General features: G+C 48.2%; 1 protein-coding gene across 1 annotated transcript in view; it reads left to right on the forward strand.

Annotated features, from left to right (window-relative positions):
- Positions 1-8,290: 8,290 nt before the first annotated feature.
- NRK (Nik related kinase) overlaps positions 8,291-18,476 on the forward strand; it is a gene marked incomplete at its 5' end in the record, with an annotated part of 102,929 nt that continues 92,743 nt past the window's right edge. The window contains 2 exons of the mRNA XM_082488222.1: positions 8,291-8,347; positions 12,957-13,022. Coding sequence (XP_082344348.1) covers positions 8,291-8,347; positions 12,957-13,022 — 123 coding nt within the window. The remainder of the gene's footprint in view (positions 8,348-12,956; positions 13,023-18,476) is intronic.

Raw genomic sequence — 18,476 nt, forward strand, 5'->3', positions numbered from 1 at the left:
GCCGCCCCACCGCGTGCAAGCCGGGCTTGCGCTTAACCTGCTACGAGCTGCTATTAAGATGAACGTTGTTTAAATGGGTTTGGGTTACTGAACCGTGCGTGCTATATAGTGCAGCCCTGTGCCACTTCCACGCCGCCCCTTCGTGCCCTCTGTGAACTAAGCAGCCATTACTTGGTGTTTGTTTCCAGGTTATCAACATAAACAGTGAATACACATACAGTCTCGGACCTGCGCAAACACATTCCTTGCCCACAAAACTTCCCTGACTAAATATCGGTGAATGACTGCCGGACCTGCAGAGGCTTCCCGTTCTTCCCAAGCCACTAAACAACTTGTCAAATTTAATTTTTAAAATGTTTACAGTCTCAGCTGACAGCTGCTCTGTGCAGCAGCAACACGAAGGCGAGCGCGCCTCCCCGCCGCTTTCCCAGCTCCGCCGTACAGTGCGGCGCGAACGCTGACAGAGCCTCCCGAGAGCCGGGTTGGCTGTTACCAGCCTGAGCGTGGCGGTACAGACATAATTGAAACTTGGCTGGAAGTTATACGCTGGTTATTAATATACAAAGATAGAGAATGTTTAGATAGGACTGGCAAGGATACGCAGGAAAAGGCATAGACTTATTCATGAGTTAGTGTTGGAAGAGGACTCTGTTGCTCAAGGCTCAAATGAGCTTCCCCTTGCCTTCCCCTTCCAGCAGTTGCACACACACACACACATGGAAATTAGGCAACATCCCAAAGACGGGATACATTTCCCTTGAGGAAAAGAGGAGGATTTAAAAGGCTCAGGCGCTGTGCTGGGGCATCCAAGTGTGTTTGAAATGTTCAGAGTTGACAAACTACCGAGATGAAAAGCAGCTTGGAACTAAATGAAAATTGGAGTGAGAATAGAGGAGACTCCCTGAAGATGTTTAATAGGTCACCAAGGGCAGGTTTTGTTCCAGAGGGCTGCGCTGGGGGCTCATAAATTACAGTTCCTCTTTTGCTTTTTTTTTACCTCCTCTAAGAAAAGGAGAAGCAGGGGGCCTGGGAACTGCAGATATGTAACTGGGACTTGAGCAATGAGGTAGGCTTTTTTTGTAGCTGAAGACAAGTTTAAAATTGTGTAATTTTGTGAGGCGCAGGTTAGGCTTGCAACATGACTGGAAAAATCTGTTTAATTTACTGAGAATGTACCCAGACTGGCAGATGACATTGAAAAGGCTAAAAAGATAGGATAAAGTTGATTTTTAATTTTTTTTTTTAAGCACATTGAAAGGTGTCCCCGCTTTTAAAGTTTTGGAGGGGTTTCTTTCCTTTGGAGAAGAGGGGGACGAAACCCCCAACCAACACCCTGCCTCCAAAACCCCGCGGCCAAGACTTTTATCTGACAATTCCTCTAAACCAAGGGTGATTCAGATACTGGTTCCTTCTTAGCTAACCACCAAACTTCAGTGGTTTGGATAAAAGGGAACCGTGGTCTGAGTCATCCAAGGTTAGCATTTGGTTGGCAAAACCAAAACCATGCCTGCAAGATTTTATAAAAGTCAAAAAAAAACCCCTCTGCTTGTCTGCCAGAAAAGTTACCGCAACTTGTCTTGCTTTCACAAAAAAAGTGTGTGCCACATGATATTTTGACTGATAAAATTAATGTGGTAGCGATTAAACTACGCTATGTCAGTTTTCTTTGTATTTTGAGTCTTTTACTGAGAAATCTGCCTGTGAAGAGGCAGCAGCTATTTTTTCCCATAATTGCATCTGTTTCAGAGAGCAGACAGATGTTGGGCTGAAATTCATTATGGTATTCATAAACCCCATTGGGATCTGATGACCTAGTAACATATAGCTACTGTTCCTTGCAAAGCGGTTAAAATGGTTGCCACTCTGAATGAAGAAATAACTTTGCAGAAGATGGGAGGGAAGGGAAGAACTTACAGCTAGGCAGATGGCTGCGCAACGCTAATCTACAACAGTAGTATAAAATGTACGAGTTCCATTTATTTCAATAAATCGTCTTGCTCTTAATTTTGCAAAATTGCCAGCCAGCCTCCGCGCACTGCGACTGCCGCGGTGTGCAGGTACTGTGGTGGTGTTCCCACCCCCGGCATACAGTCACAGTGAAATACCCCGTGATGTAGGAAAGAAAAGAAAATCAGAGTAGGAAAAACTCTCCGGGGGAGACAATGTAACAGAAATAGCTTTCACACGGGGAAACCGTTATCCGTGTGATTTGTGTATTACTGCACAAAATCACAATTGAGGATTTAATTGGCGCGGGAGCCGAGAGTCCAAAAGCCAGAAGCGCAAAATATCATCAGTCCAGAAAACACGACTCTCTTTCTCCCTGGAAGTGTTTGTGTGGCTGTTGTCAGGGATAGCAGGGACGTGTGCTGGGCTGACGGAAACGGGAAACTTCCAGCAGCAGCGGTCTTTCTTGAGAAACCCCAAAGTGCTGTGCTGAAACAATGCTGTGAAGTCACGGGTCACGCAGTGAAAGAGGGTTATCGGTCCGGCAAGGAGAGGGTCCCTCGCGCTCCCTGCGTGCAGTGTCCTGGGACGCGCCGTCCTCGGGCAGGCTCGTTTGGGTGCAGCTGCAAAGAAAATAAATGTCTGCGAGAGTCCCAGTGAGCAGTGTTTGAACTAACGCGAGTTTTGTGGGAGACCTTTATTTTAAGCTTTACTCGGGGAAATGAGGTGGACATCCTGGCTGTGATTACAGTAGCGAGAGGCACTTTTTCCAGCTTGCCTGTCCACTCAGGAATCCTTTGGGAAGGAAGCAGTTTGGTCTCATTTTGGATATCCTGTGAAACTGAACGAGCACGGCTGCCAGGAAGTGAAAAAAGTGATTTAATTTTTAAAGAGCTGAAAACTACTGTATGTGCTACTGAGTATTGTACGGGAAATGACTGTTTTGGTTAGTTTGTCTGGATTTCTGGTATTCCCAGTTTCCTCAAGGTAGTAACCCTGTCTCTCAATCCTAATGCAACAGCCTCTGCAAAGTGCAAATCTGAAGACAGATTCGGGTTTAAATATGACTTTCTGGCCCAGCCTTAATGTGTTTGGAATGAGGTGGAATTTTCTTTAGTTCAAATAGGAGAAAGCATGAGAAATATTCAGAGCCTGATCCAACAATCCATTGAAAACAAAGACATCTCACTGTGATTTCCAAGCAGGGATGGGTCACAGAAATACTGAAGTTATGAAGCGGACTGGGTTGGGGGAAGGGTTGGTGGTTCGTCTCTTTTAGCATCTTTTAACTAAATTGGAATGCAAGTAACTGGGTGTCCACAGCCTGAAACTTGTCTCTTTCCCCTGCAATCCAAAGAATTTTTGCAGCAGCTGTGCTAAGTTGTACTGGTATTTTCCAAGGTGTGACCTGATGAAAGTATTCTCTGCTTTTCTGTGTTCACCAAACAGTACTCGTGGCATTGTGTGACTGCCACCAAGCTAGCACGAAGACATACCCAGGCTGTATACCATCCTAGATGGCTTTTTAATGTGTGATCTTGTTCCTGACAATCTAGCAAAGCCACCCACGGTACTAACCCATGATATAATTAGAAACGGAAGGGGACAACTTTAAAGTTAGTGGCTGGCCTAATAAATCAAGATTTTTTTTGTATTCGAGGACTTCATAAAAACTGTTAGTAGTGATAAATTGCTTCCAGAATGATGCTGTAAATGGTAATGAATTCAAGCGGCAGCCAAGAGACCCTGCTCATGGGTCAATGTTGGCCTTAATGCTGTGCTCGCCATTGCCACCCATTGACTCTCCTGTAACTGCTGTATGTGCAGCTGTAATCAGCGTTTAACAGCTGGTAATCGTCTGGTTCTGGTGCTACCAAACGAGGACAAAATGGTTTCTGACAGCATTAGGCAAAAAAATTGGCCTTCCCTTTCGAGCAATCCAGAAAGAGCTCCTGGAAGTGGAGGGGGAGGTCTGTAGTTCCATGGAGATTTCATGGGCTTTTGTGTCACTTAGCTGCCCCTCAGCTAAGGGTTGTGCACTAAAGGAACACTAAAGAGATGTCTAAATATATGTTCCTCTAAAGAGTTGTTCATATCAAGATGAAAAGCCGTGGGGAATTTTGCAAAGGATTCTTATTCTGGGGGAAAGGTGCCGATGTCTGAGCGTCAGAGTCCACATCAATGCGGTCAGGCACCCCTGGCACTGGCAGAATGCAGCTTCCTGACAGAAGGGAAGAAAACTTCCAGCCAAATAAATCTCTTCGGGGAATGTTTTGGTGCCAAGGAAAGCTGGTGTTCACAGGGATCCCCAAGTGCTGGGGATCGGTTGCAGAGAGGAGCCCTGGGGAAGGCCAGCACAGCGGGGTCGGGCTCTGCCATGGAGCTGGGAGCGGGGAACCGGGGAGCTCGAGGCGGGGGTTTGGCCTCCTACCTCTGTGGCAGAGAGCCGAACCGGAGCTTCGGGGTTTCTGAGCTCCCTGTCCTAGGGTTGGGATTTGGATCCTGAAAATGCCGGGAAGTGTATGCAGAAGGTTGGCTCTGGAGTCACGGCCGTGGCATGAGCCCCTGAGCCTGGCGGTTCCCGCGGGAGCGGGAGGGATGTCCGTCCCCCGATCAGCGTCGGGGGGATCGTTTCAAGGAGAAGACCCTGTGGGTCTGAGTTTTTCTGAATGATAATTTCTCTGAATTTACAATTCTGCAAAGAGTCAGTTTGTTCAATTCAGACTGAAACCACGTTTTAAGAAGCTGTTTGTTTCCTGCCGACCGGAAATCCTGTTCTCTTATGAGTTATCTTTTTGTTGTTTTTCTCTGCCAGCTTCACACCTGTAGCTGAGACCTCAGCGTAAACAACGCTAAAGGAAACCAGCAAGCGTGTCAATTCGAGCCTCAACTTTCAACACCCTCTTCCTTTGCCAAATGTCACACCTGGCAGGGGCAATTACTATCAGTAGTGCTATTAGGGACCCAAATTTGAGGTGGGGGGGTGGGATGCAGAGAGAGGAGCTCAGGATCAGCCCCGTACTTCTGGGGTACAATGGCATTTCCTTTGCTGAAACAAAGGAAGTTCTTCCCCCTTCATGCTTGCACTTCCCTTTTAACACAAAACATCCTTTGCGTGCACATAGACATTCGAAAGGTTTTTATGTTCAGGTCTGTGTGTGGTTGCCGAATTTGGCTGTGGGGCTTTGACTATGGCTGATGGAGAGCAAAGCTGTATGAATAGCACTTAATTGTCTCGTGGGCTTGTTGTGTTTTAGGTTTTGGTTTATTTTGTTTTGTTTTGTTTTGTTTGAGTTTTTTTTTTTTTTAATTGAATTTACTCTTAAGGGATGTTGTTTACTTTTTATTACTGATGCAATGAATGTGGCTTTCTAGATCGTTACCAGTCAGGTTGCGCTAAGGCAGTGAATTTCCTGATTCCTGGGAGTTATTCTGCCACATGGCTTCATGCGGAAGAGCAAGGTGTGACAGCCCGCTTGCAAGTCAGCAGTAGCACGAGCACCCCCCGGTCTGCGCGTGCTTAGGGCAGGGCTGGAGCAGAAGCAGGGCTGTGGGGGACACCTGGAGCCCAGTTTCTGTTTCTGCGGAACCAGTTATCAGGCTGGTGATGAAGAGCTCGGGGCTTGTAAATCTGGTTCTACTCTGAAAAGTAGCCTTGTCCTGGTGGTGTTTTAATCCTCAACGGATCTGCTGCGAATATCGGTGACAAAAGCAGCTGTTGCTGCATGGCCTTTACGGGGAAAAGATGCGCTGCCTTCTTCGGCAGCAAGGGCAGAATGGCTTACGAAGCTCTGCCCGCAGTGGTGCGAGTGTGACCGGAGCGTCCACAGAAACCCTACCAGCAGCAGGGTTCAGGGGAGGGAAGACAATGAAGGGTGGTGATACGTGCAGGTGGCAAAGCGATACTGAGACGTGCCTGCAGAAATACTACAAGCCATATTAGACTTCTAAAACCAGATTTTCAAATAATTTTTTAGTAGAGCTTTCTGTCAAGTGGAAATTAATCCTCAGGTTAGTGCACTGTCCAGAGGCGAGGAAGGCAGGTACGATTAATTTTGGCAAAGAATACAAGAGATGGAGCAAGAGGAAGGGCGTCTGGTAGGCAGCAGCCCGGAGTTTCACGCCCGTTCTCACCAGGGAAGCAGGAAGGAAGTGGAAAGTGGCAGGAGACAAAGGACAGCCCGAAGGTTAGAGAAGAGATAAAGGGGGATTGTGAGAAAGAACACAAGCAGAAAGGCTAATGATGGATTTATGTAAGGCAGGAAGGCTATAATGGGGAGCAAAACTGTGGCTTAACTTTGTCAAAGGTGACGTGAGGGCCAGAATTTTCCAGATGCTGCCCAGGGTAGAGCGGGGGCTGGGCTGGGCATGGAGAGGGGCTTGAGCTGTCGCTGCCTGCGCGTTTCTGCCCCTGTCATGCATAGCTGCATTGTGCACGTGCAGTTCTTCAACAAACTTAAGCTTTCATGCAGCCATCAGCCTCAAATCTGTTAGCGGTGCATCCTTGCGCTGGCCTACAGACAGACGGAGAGCAAAAAGCCAGGGTCGCTCCCGCAGATAGCGTACCCAGCGTGGGCTGTTCTAAAAGGATACTTTGAAGTTGAATGATGCATCAGCATTTCTTTCAAGGAAATTGCCAAATGCTTTTATTACAACACTGCCACTCCACTGCTGGCATTGCGTCCGCCGTGGTGTGGTAATAGGCACCAAAGATGCTTTGACCGCTTTGTCTTGATTTCACGCCTGCAGTTGTGAAAATACTGATTCAGAATTTCGCCCCCCTTGCTCACTCTCTGAGAGGGGACAATGTCCCAGCCCTGAGCATCGTTCAGGAATGTTTAAGGATCTCAGTCATGTGCATTTCCACTGATTTTTGTCTCCGAATATGAGGCCCAAGAGTATCCACAAGTCCTTCCATCCCACTACAATACTGTTGTACGCTATGTTCTTCCTGCGGTCATAATTACAGGGCGAAAAAGACTGCAATGAGCAGCAGTTTATAGTAACGTGCTGCCTTCTTGAATGTCGCTGCAGCGCTTTGGGACAGGCTTGTAAAGGGGGTTGTGACCCTGCTTTGCACCGGGAGGGACTTGCCCCTGCCGGTTGCCGCCTGCAGCGTGTGGGCCCGAGTTGCCTCTGTGGCTGGGGCTGCTCTGCCCACCACAATGGCTCTGAGCTTGGTGCTGAGCTGCATTGCCATCACCTCTGTGGGCTCGTATTTGCAGTGCTCGTCACCTTAGGGAAAGGGTCTAGAAGTGTCTGTGGGTACCATAGAATGGTTTGGATCAGAAGGGACTTTTAAAGATCATCTTGTTCCAAACCCCCTTGCCCTGGGCAGGGACACCTCCCACCAGCCCAGGTTGCTCCAAGCCCCATCCAGCCTGGCCTTGAACACCTCCAGGGATGGGGCAGCCACAGCTTCTCTGGGCAACCTGGGCCAGGGGCTCACCACACTCACAGTGAAAAGTTTCTTCCTGGTATCTACTCCAAATCGCCCCTCTTCCAGTTTGAAGCCATTACCCCTTGTTCTATCCCTATATGCCATAGTCAAAACTCCCTCTCCATCGTTCTTGTAGGCCCCCTTTAGGTACTGGAAGGGGTTATAAGGTCTCCCCGGAGCCTTCTCTTCTCCAGGCTGAACAACCCCAACTCTCTCAGACAGTCTTCGTGGGAGAAGTGCTCCAGCCCTCTGATAATCTTCATGGCCCTCCTCTGGACTTTTTTTTTATTATTTTTAACGTAGATTGTTGGTTTTTTTTTTTAAGTTGGGGGTGTGTGGTTGTTTTGGGGGTGATTATTTATTTATTTATTTATTATTTAACGGCTGGTGTCATTTCCTCCATCCCCGTGGCTCGGCGTGCCCCGGGTGCCGGCTGGCAGTGCGGGGGGCTCGGAGGTGTCATCCTCCCCCCCCCTCCCCCCGCCAACCCCGCTGCCGGCTCCGGCCCCGGCTGTCCCCGCTGCAGGTCCCGGCCCGGGCTTCGGGCACCGGCCCCGACCCCGCTTGCAAATCCCCCCTCCCCACGCGTGGAGTGGGGGGGGAACGGCGGCGCCCGGCGGCCGCCCCCGCCGGCGGCAGGTGGCCCCGACCCCCGCCGGTTCGGCACGTCACTTCCTCGCAAACTTTTCTCCCGAGGAACCGTCTCCGTGAAAGTTGCCGGCGGCGGCCGCCCGGCCCGGGAGCTGCCTCTCCGCGCCCGCCGAGCGGGGAGGGCTTTCCGGCCGGCCGGGCATGCCCGCCCGCCTCCCTGCGCTGGCCGGGGCACGGCCGGGCCGCCGGCGGCACCGTTAGCCGGGGGCGGCGGAGGGCTCGCCCGCTCCTGCCCCGCCGCGGCGGAGCGCCATGGCCCGGGACTGCGCCGCCCGCAGCCTGGACGGCATCGACCTGGCGGCGCTGCGGGTAAGGAGGGGCGGGCGGGGGGTCGGGAGGGGGCCCCCTTCGTCCCCGCCGGGCTGTGCCGGGGCTGGGGGCTGCTCCCCGCCGCCGCGGGGGTGTGCAAAGGCTTCACCCGGTCGTTGGGGTTTGGGGTGGTTTTTGCCCTCCCTTATCCGAGGGGGTTTCGCTCTGCCGCGCCTGGGGAGAGGCGCCGGCGCCGCAGGGTGGCTGCGCGGCGTGGGGCGGCGGTGGGACGCGGCCGTGTCCCCGCCGGCCGGGCCGGGGGCAGCGGGGCGATGCCGGTGTTTTAAGGAGGCGGTCGTGGGGCGAGGGCCGCGCTGGGGCAGCGGGATGCGAAGCCCTCGGGGCCAGCAGCGCTGGGCTACTGCCCGCCCGCCCGCCCGCGGCTCGCCCGGCCCCGCTGCTGGAGCGGGCGCGTCCCGCTCGCTGGGAGCTGGTCCCGCCGGAGCGCGGCTCTGCCCCGCTGGGAGTGTGCCACCCCACGGGGCCGTTCCCCTCCCGAGATAATAAATAATTCCTCCTGACGCTCCGAAGGGTGATGTGCGCTCCGCGAAGCTGTGGGGAGAAAACAAATGAGAAACGAGGATTTTCTGGAAGAAAACATTATGTGTGTGGGGGTTTGGCTTTTGGGGGGTTTTGGTGAGGTTTCGGCTCTTTTTTTTTTTTTTTTTTTCCCCCCAGAGCTAAAAAAGTCAGCATTCACCTAGTTTGCTATGAGCTTTTATCATTATGCTCTTGTGTTTTTAAGTTTTTTTTAACATAATCCAAACTTTGGCTGTATTAAAAGCCACACTGTTAGTGTTTAACATCCACAGACAGCTAACAGGGTTGTGTATGATGCCCGTTAGTTCCACTTCACGTTTTTAGGCGCAAGCTGCCCACCTATCAACCCGGGCCAACCAAGGCAGGCTTTTTTCTGGGGCGCTCTCCACAGAAGAAGAGGGAAGAGTTCAATTGTGGCAAAAAAGCAGTCAGCCCAGACAGTGAAACCAAAGCAAACTACTTTCTAAAAATATCAGAAAAAGAAAAAGAAAAAAAAAAAAAAAAAGAGGGCTGGGAGAAGCCTTTGCAATAATCACATGGCGAGGAGGATGTTCCAGACCAGAGACGGAAAGAAGAAAGGCAGAAGAGTCAGTAAAGTTTGTGAGGATGGCACGAGGCTCCTGGCCTGGCAAGGCAGAAGCTCAGCCTGGCTCTGCGCAGGGGAGTAACACAAAATAATGGAAGTTCTTCTGTAGAGCTTTGGCAGATGAATCTTATCTCCTTAAATAAATGATAAGAAACCAGTGTAAGTTTGAAAAAGAGTAGTGCTGCAAACCAGACTGCAGGCTTTGCGTAGAAACTGTCCGATGCAGAAACCTCCCAGAGGCTGTAAGCACGGCAAGGTGCAGCCTTGACAGGGGAAGGGGCAGACGTGTCCTTTCAGGGGAAACCTTTTCAGCACGTCAGCAGCCATAGTTTGGGGTCTGTGCTTAGCCGGGGCTTTCCCCTTTTCCTGGAAAGAGCTGCTTCGGGCTGTGGTTTCCAAATGTTGTGGGAGCATCTTGTTGGGGTGCTCCGTGCCCTGGGTTCGCCAGGGCTGCCGGATGGTTAAAAAGCCTCTGATCTTTGCGTTAAGTCCTGGGGTGCGGAGGCCCCATAGAAGAACTTGAGCTTCAGACACCAGTATTTCATTCAGCTGCAGAGACTGTGAAAAGGGCGTTTCGGCCGGGCTCTTGCGGGTGCGTTGTTTGTCATTCCGCCTCGCAGAGGAGATGGATGTGGCCTGGGTGCCTCTGGGTCGGCAGCCTTGCTCTTGCCTTTGAGCACTCTGCAGATGACTTGCAGGAAAGCAAGAAGGCCACTGTATGGTACAGTGCATTACAGTAATTAACCTTAAAGCGATGAATGTTCAGGCCAGGATTTTGGTGCCTGTCAAAGTGAACCTGGCGATTTGGCTGGGGCTGGCTGGTGAAGGGTTAGATGGACCACGGGGCTTAAGTGGTAGCTGAGAGGAAGCACTACATCAAAGATGATACCCAACTCCAAGATAATTAAGAAGTTGGCCCGTTGTGAAGAATGCCAGCAAACGATGCAGTGCTGATATCCAAGGAAACAAGGGCAATCCAAGGACCGCAGTCAGAGCCCAGATTAATATCCTTTATGACTCTTAACAAGGCTCAGTTCAGTACGGTGTCCTGATTAAAAGAAGAGAGATGGCCATGTATTTTGGCTGCACTCAGGGCTGTGGAGGCTTGAGATGCTAATTCTCAGTTGGCTAGCAAGGACAGGGTAGGAGTTTCGCTGTATTAAAGTTAGTGCTAACATTTATTTAGATAATTGGGTTTTTCCTAGAGTGTCTGAAACCTGTAGAAGCAAGCCATTAGGATGCTAAATCAGAGTGAAATTGATTGGAGGGAGACAGAGAAACTGATTTTGAGGTACATTAAATTATTATACTTGCATAATAAATAAGCTTGGAGAAGAAGAGTGAGGACAGAGCACACATTTAAATGGGAGGGACAGTTGCAAACTCCAAGTTGAAAACGCAGTTTACATTCTTCAGGTCTCTGCGCACTATGAACACCTCTTAATTCAGCAGCGCTACTTTCTGCGGCGGAGGTGTGGAAATGGAGTGCTGCTCGCGCTTCCCGCGGAGCAGTACAGTAGACACTGTGCGTGGAGGCCCTTGTCTGGAAGAGTTCCTCGGAGACCTGCCGTGCGTTTTACTGCGCGGACTGTGCGCCAGCCAAGGCACGGCCCTGTGGGAAGGTCGCCCATGAGGCAGAGGTTTGCAGCACCTGCCTGTCGCTTTAGCAGCGTCAACGGCAATGGAGTATTGCTGACTGCAGCTCTGCTGAAGCAAAGCGTACGGCTCTTAATATCCAGGGCTAGCGGAGATGGAAAATCAAGCAATGAGAAGGAAGCAAAGCGCTTTACAAAGATCCCAACGTTGCAAGCGTTCTTATGCCTGTGCTTGGCTCCGTACCCGAGTGGTCACATTGATTTCCTTTTGTGTGAGGGCTTTTAGAATTGGGGTTTTAAGTCTGGAAGGTCGTGACTTACGACCTTGTCTTATAAATAAGAGAGAAGAGAAATGACGGACTGGCCTGTGCATGGGTCAAAAGTAAGTGATTTGATCTGGTTTATGCCTTGGTAATTAGCGTTTTGTTTGTTTGGTTGTTTGTTTTAAAGTCTTATGAGGTTGACAATCCAGGAACTATAAGATTAAAACTCATTTAACTTAAAGGCAAAAGAAATTAATTCAGTAGTACTTCCAGTTGTGGAAGTCTGTGCTGTGTTGCTCCGACAGTGAAAGCTATTGCTATTTATCATGACAGTTGTGCCAGGAAAGCAGAATTTGCTCAGAAAAAGAGCCTGTATGTTTCCACTGGGATTTTGCCTCAGTAAACGTTTCCATATCAGATACAAAGAAAGCATTATTTATGTTAAAAGAATAACATATAAGTGGAGCAGAGAAGTAGCTTGATACCTTAAAAAAAAGATGTTTTGCAACCAGGGTCATAGAAATTGTACTTCTGAGATAATGTTTTTCTGTATCGCATCCCTCAGCAGTACCAATAGGCATCAACTGACATGACAGATTGCTGAAACAGATGTGGTAAAACTGACACATGGAGTTAATAATATTTTATATAAAGCTCTCAATGATAGCAACCCAAGAAATGAGCTGACTGATAAATGGCTCAGCCAGAAACCAAGAAACTGGTCTCTTGAGTTCTTAATGTTTTTATATAAATCTCTCAAGTGAGTTTTAACTGAAGCGACAGATTCCTGAATGTGCTCAGTCATGCAGGAGCGAACATTTACTTGCCCAGCCTTGCAACAAGATGGTCTTCCTACATCTGAAAGGCTGCAGCATCTCATTATTGGAGAAGGATATGCTGCCGTGGTTGGTTTTAGAGCAACTGGTGCTAAACCAGGAGGATGAAAGCTGGCTCATGCAGTGTGGTACGCTGATCGCCTGACACGTGAATCTTTGGTGTAAATTAACAGCAATCTGGTTTGGGTACCAGACCAAGGCTTCAATCCATCAGTCAAAGTCACCTTGTTGTGTTTGCAAAACAGGACAATTGAGCATTCTCAGCCTACCCGAAGTATTAAGATTGCCCGGGGTGGTACGTTTCCCTTCTCTGGGGTAATTGGGCTCAGGTGCTTTCTGTAGCATTTTTTCAGTTCTATAATTTAGGTTCTTTATTACATTGCCAGCGCTAAGTGTTGCATCCGAGAAGACAGCAGCTCAGCCTCTAGTCTAGCTACGTGTTTTAAGGCTTAGGCAGCCTGGAGGTTATTCCTTGTTCTACTGCTAAGCTGAATCCGTCGAGTTCTTTTATTCTTCATGCATCTCCGTTTGTTGTATCTGCTGTATTGCCATGCTACGAATCTTCACCGAGTTGTTTTGTGTATAGATCTTTGGGCAACTTGACTGAAAACTTTAATATTAATGTATTTCTTATACTGTTATTTGGCTATTTCCCCTTTGGTGTGTAATACAGATCATTAGGAGATCTGCCGCAGATGTTTTAATGTTGATTGTGTGCAGTTACAGTTACGCTCCATTATGAAGCAGTTGCTTTGCTGCAAATAATGTTATTTCTTCTGCTTTTTGCAGGACCCTGCGGGAATATTTGAACTGGTGCAGGTTGTTGGAAATGGGACGTATGGACAAGTCTATAAGGTTTGGATGCCTCTTTAATTTATGATGCTGTTCTTGGTAACGCTGTTTTTCCTAAAGCAGAAGTGAGCACCGTTTAAGAAGGTGGACAATATTGTTCTGGTAATGGCCTGTTTTATCTTGCTGGTTTTCCTGTGTAATGCAAAGTGGTGTCACCTGTGGCACTCTGTGCCCCTTCCTTCTGCCCTGTTTTTATGTCTCTCTGCTGCCACAGGTCAGACAAGTGTGTTGGCTTTTGTACTGACTTCCCTCTGCCCTGTTTTTTCTGTCCTGTGATTATTTTCTCTTCTTCAAAATTGTTTAATAGGTGACCGGCACAAATTAGCATCACTGATGCCTAAATTTGGCCTGGATTGAGCGGAGAGCTCAGCCAAGACTAAAACAGCAGTGCTCTTCGTGCCAGAGGTGCCAATTAACCCTGCTCTGCAGGCAGGCTATGAAGTTTTTTATTTCTGTTATTGCCTTTGTCGCTGTGATATCAAAGCAGAACTACCAGTCGATAAACGACAGCAATTAAATATAGTCTGCTCTAACGTGCTATTTACGCTAACTAGGCAGCGCGCACCTTCATTTAGTTACGAGAGCTACCCTAGAAAAGCGTTCTTTCGCTGTGAAGCCTTTCCTAAGAATGATCAAAGAAGAGAAAATAGACGTGGTAAAATAGGGAACCGAGTCTGCGTTGCTCCCGTTTGGAGAAAGAAGACAGAGGAAGGAAAAGGCCGCGCTGCTGAGCCCTTGGAGGTGCGTCAGAAGAGTAACGGCGCTGGAGGAAGCTGTCTGGCCTTGCTTCTCCCGCAGGTCCCGCTGCCGACACGCTCCTGCGTGACACATCGTCTCATCGGTGCGGGCTCCTTCTGCATCGATCCCCTATTGCAGGAGGAATGCAGAAGGGGGCCCCGATGTAGAAATGCGGGACTGTTCGTCTCTCTCATTCCAGTGCCCGGAATGCGCGTTAGATTTCTGTGTCCATCCTCTGGTGGCAGATCTGCTGCCATCCCATTCTGGTTTCCCTCTGAAGCTGCGGATACTCTTTCAAATATTCTGGAAAATCCTCTACAGAAGCAGTTCTGGGGAGTTTCTGCTTTCTCATACTACGTCTTTTTAATTTATTTTTATGTCAGAAGCAGGATCTTTATCATGTAACTTTTTGCAGCTGTGATTAAGTCTGTGTTGTTTCTGAGACTGTCATTGAGATACTGAGGTCAGTACTACTGAATTAAAAATAGAGGTTCAGGGGTTCACATGGATGGATTAGAAACCAGGAGACGTTCAGGGGTGCTGTTGTCAGTGTGATCACAGAGCTTTCTACCTGTAAAAAGATCCTAAAGTTCCCAAATGGCCTCTGAAATAGTTGCCTTTCTTTTTATGCCTGGATTTATTTTATACTGGGAGAGGAAAAGATGTCAATCTAGTCATCTTTTAAGGATGTTGAGAGTGAATCAGCTGCTTAATCATGGCAGAAACAGGCAGGAGCAACATAATTTTCTTCTCTGCTGCAAAAGAAAATGTTTTGAGCTGTCATGTGGTTCACTAGAATGTTAGTTGCCAAAATGCATAAGAAATATTGACAAAGACAGTTACAGTTTGTACCCAAAGGCTGCTCTCCACTGAGCGTGCAGGAGACCGGGGTCTGACAGCACTGGACAACGGGTGATTTGAGTCTCGGCTCCTTCTGCGCTTGGACTAGCTGCGACATCTGGGCAAGGCACTGAGAGAGGGTCTTGCCAGGCTGCGCGCGCTGAGGGGAAGCTTTGTGCACGTGCATCACGCGATGGAGAGATGATGGGCTGTGTGTAACCCTGGCTCTGCGCGAGCACGCCCACAACAAAGGCTTTGCTCGTATAAATGCGCGTCATCACTGAATGTAGGGTCTTTTGCTGAGGCTTCCTCATGGATGGAGCCGCTCTTTGCGGGAGGGTGACAGCGAGCCACGCGGCTGAAGACGACAGAAGATGATGAGAGCTGAGGTGGACGGATGCAAAGTGGGTGCTCCGTACTGCAGGCGTGCAGCTTGGTCTCCGTTGTGAACAGTCTTCACACAGTGCGAAGCTCCAGCGTGTTTAGAAATACCTCTGCAGAAGATGCTGAGCACCGACTGCATGTTCTCAGGTGGTATCTCCCTCGTGCTGGCCTTGCAACCAGAGCAAATCTCTGTTTTCTCTGAAGGAGGGCAGCTGCAATAGAACAACTGCTTCTGAAGTGACCGTAAACAGACAGGCTGTGGTATTTGCTTTTCTTTTTCACTGCTGTGTAATATGGCCTTCGATCTCTCCAATGCTAGGACCGATGGGGTGAATTAGGGAATGCTGGAATCATTTTGTAGTTTGCCTCATATAGGTTTGTGATCATAAATATTTAAGTTATAAAGTAATCTCGGTTATCCATGTAATGTGCTCCTGTCATTAGAGCACGGTTTTATTCTCCAGAGGTGTCAGAATCTTCCATACATTCAGAAATAGATGCGCGCAGTCGTTTGCACATAATCAAAGCAAAGCTTATTTCAGGCTAAATAATGTCCAAGATTACTAAATTGCTTCGTCGGCTGTGAAGATGATTCATAAGGCTATATGTTTTAATATATGCAGGTCCATAAAAATGAAAATAAAATTTAGAGGATTCATCGTTAGATTTGGAAAACAATGTTTAACAGATTTATTGAAGGAGAATATTGTTCATACTGAATTATTCCAGACCAGTTCCAGTTCAGTGTTTTTTTAAATGAAATGGAAGGGGTATAAATTGTACCCGTGATAATGCTAGAGCTGTCTAGAAATGTTATAAAGTTGAGATTTGCATACAATAACTGACTAAAGGCTAGCAGATTGTTTGACAACTTAGGAAGTAGTAGGACGTAAATATGCCAGTAGTGGCAACTTCAGCCTTTTGGAAAGTATGAATTAGATAGTAAAAAATCAGATGGTACCCAGAAGTCATGAGACTGGATTCGTTATCTCTTGAAATGACAGATGAGTTTTTCAGTTAATTGCTGGCTTCCTGGAGCTGAAATCTGAATAACGATACTATGTAGGAGACTATTCTGAATAATGTCATGGAAGGTGGTAGCCGAGAGTTGTCTCTGAAGGCAGTTGGAAGTAGTGCGTTTACTGGTGGTTGGAGAAGTAATGAGTGTTTACTCTTTCATGCCTCTGTTTCATGAACTCTGAAGGGCTGAAGGTCAGGCTGTGCCCAGTCTCTGCACCATCTCCATTGAATGCGTGTGGGAAAGAGAAGTTTCTGAACTTCCCATGCGCTGCTTTTTGCAAGGGCTGTCCATGTCCCTCAGAACTCTCAAGGCCAGGGACCACAAAGACGGTGTGGGGCTTTGGGGTTGCTCTCCTGAGTATGAGGGCCGGTGGTTTGGGTTTTGTTTGTTTTTTTTTAGAGCAGCTGATCAGTAGGGACCTTCAGACAGGGCAGAGCAATGTTTCGCATCACATAACTGTCGGTGTCATCTAGTAGGGAGCAAGATTGCTGAAGGTGTCACCCACAAGTTCTTGGGTTTTGCTTCCTCCGCGGGCTGCAGCCGTGGTGCCGTGGTAGCCCCTCTCACAGGCTGCCTGGGGCAGCTTGAATGGAGGGGTGTCTGGGATCCCGCTAAAACTGCAGAAAACGATCTCGGAGATTTATAAATACCGTCTTTTTTCATTTGCTAGTAGTTGCTATGTTACTGTCGCATGGTGTACTGTTAAGGGTGGTGCCTTCGCAAGCGTTGTGAAGCTGAGGTCTGTGGTTATGTGGGCTGCTCTTAGCGTGCTGGAGGCTGTACGTAGGTATGGCTGTCGAGACCTGCCGGTGCGGTGATTTGAATAATTCTTTGCCGGCTCCCATTACCTACAGAAGTTTAATTATATGGATGCCTTGTTTTCCTTCCGCAGTTGGGCTCTATTGCTATGAAGGGTTGGGTAGTGATCGCCTATCGCCCTTGGCGTAGGACAGTTGTATCTTGGTCAGTGCTTGTGCATTTAGTAATAACTAAACTGTAAGTTTGGGGGGATGAAATATTTTTTTTGTGAAGACTTTAACTGTTAGTTTCATATCCTGTGAGTGGTGTGCCTTCAGTAGGAGCCGGTTAATGCATTTCCCATCTTTCAATTTCCAGTGCAGGGTCATTTTTCTAATGAGTGAATGGGGAAAGGGAGGGATGGGGTGGCTGAAGTGGGTGCCAGTGGGTGCCAGTTTTGAAGCGGTTGGATCAGACAATTGCTCTTGAGCTACAGAAGAGGCTGTGAGACTCTGAATTTGTAGCTGCTTTCATTTTTTAGTTGTCAAGATAAAGAGGAATTGCTCCGAATCCTATTCATTCAGATGTGCTCTAAGAGTCCTCATCCTTCCAAAAAAGTTTTCATGGGCCAAATGTGGTCATCAGCAGCATCTGTGAATCTGCTTGTTTTCTGGTGTTGAGAGGCACCGGACTGGGGCTTTTGATTTCCTTTGCCTTAATGATGTGGATTAGCCCTCTCCTGGGGTTGGAGCTTTTGAGTGGCTGAGGGAATGAGAGGTCGGTGTCTATGGCGAGTTCCGGGGGCTGTCGTCTTTTGGAGTATGACCTTGCAGGCTGATGATAAACCACGACAGATTTGCAGCTGGTGTGCGTGCAAAATGGTTGTATCTTTAATGGAGTCTGAGGGCACAGGGAACTTGAGAGAGGTGCTCTGATTGGGGACTGTGATCAAAAGGGAAGAAGCGGTGTCCCGGTAATGCAGCTGATGAAGACGAAGCAGTGCTGTTGCTGAGGCTTAGCAGAGGGTGGAAGCAGCTCTGCCTTCCTGTGGTGGCTCTGCACAGCTAATATTTTTATTTCTACATAGTCACATAAGACTCTGGATACAAAAAGGAAGCAGGTCTGAGTAAAGAAGTGTTTTGATTTGTTTGTTTGTTTGTTTTTTGAATACAGCTGTTTCTTGGCATTGAATCATGCTTTGATTGTTGACGTGAGTTATGCGCTACTCTGCTGTTGATGTACAGTGGCAGGGGTGTAATGAAGCGCAAATACAACTTTTCAGTTTATCTTAAACAATTTGAAAGTCTTCTAAGTTCTGTGTAATTCATTTCATTGAGTAACTGGCTGAAGTAATTGGGACCAAGTTGGAAGGGGCGGGGGGAAGCAACATGGTTTTTTTGAGACTTGGTACTGCACGGAAAGAATCACAAGACCGTGCTAAGTTATGAAGTGTTAAAGTCTGTGGACTGTATTGAAAACCTTAATTGATGGTAGCACCTCAGGCAGTTACTGGGAGGTTAAATGTAAGAAACATTTCAGTTAGGTTCAGTGGAATGCAGAAGGTGAACATGTATAAGCTGAAAACTTCAAACCCATCCCTTCTGGGGGTGGATCAGAAGTAGCCACCTTCTGAAGAACGTGTCTTAGGGCTGAAATGCAATTTCAGAGTCTCCAAACTACCGCGAATAGAGATGTTAAAAATGTCATGTCTCTTGGGGTATTTTGTTATCGTTTGT

Source organism: Vanellus vanellus (genome assembly GCF_965231255.1).
Source record: "Vanellus vanellus genome assembly, chromosome: 10".
In the NCBI taxonomy this organism is placed as follows: domain Eukaryota; kingdom Metazoa; phylum Chordata; class Aves; order Charadriiformes; family Charadriidae; genus Vanellus; species Vanellus vanellus.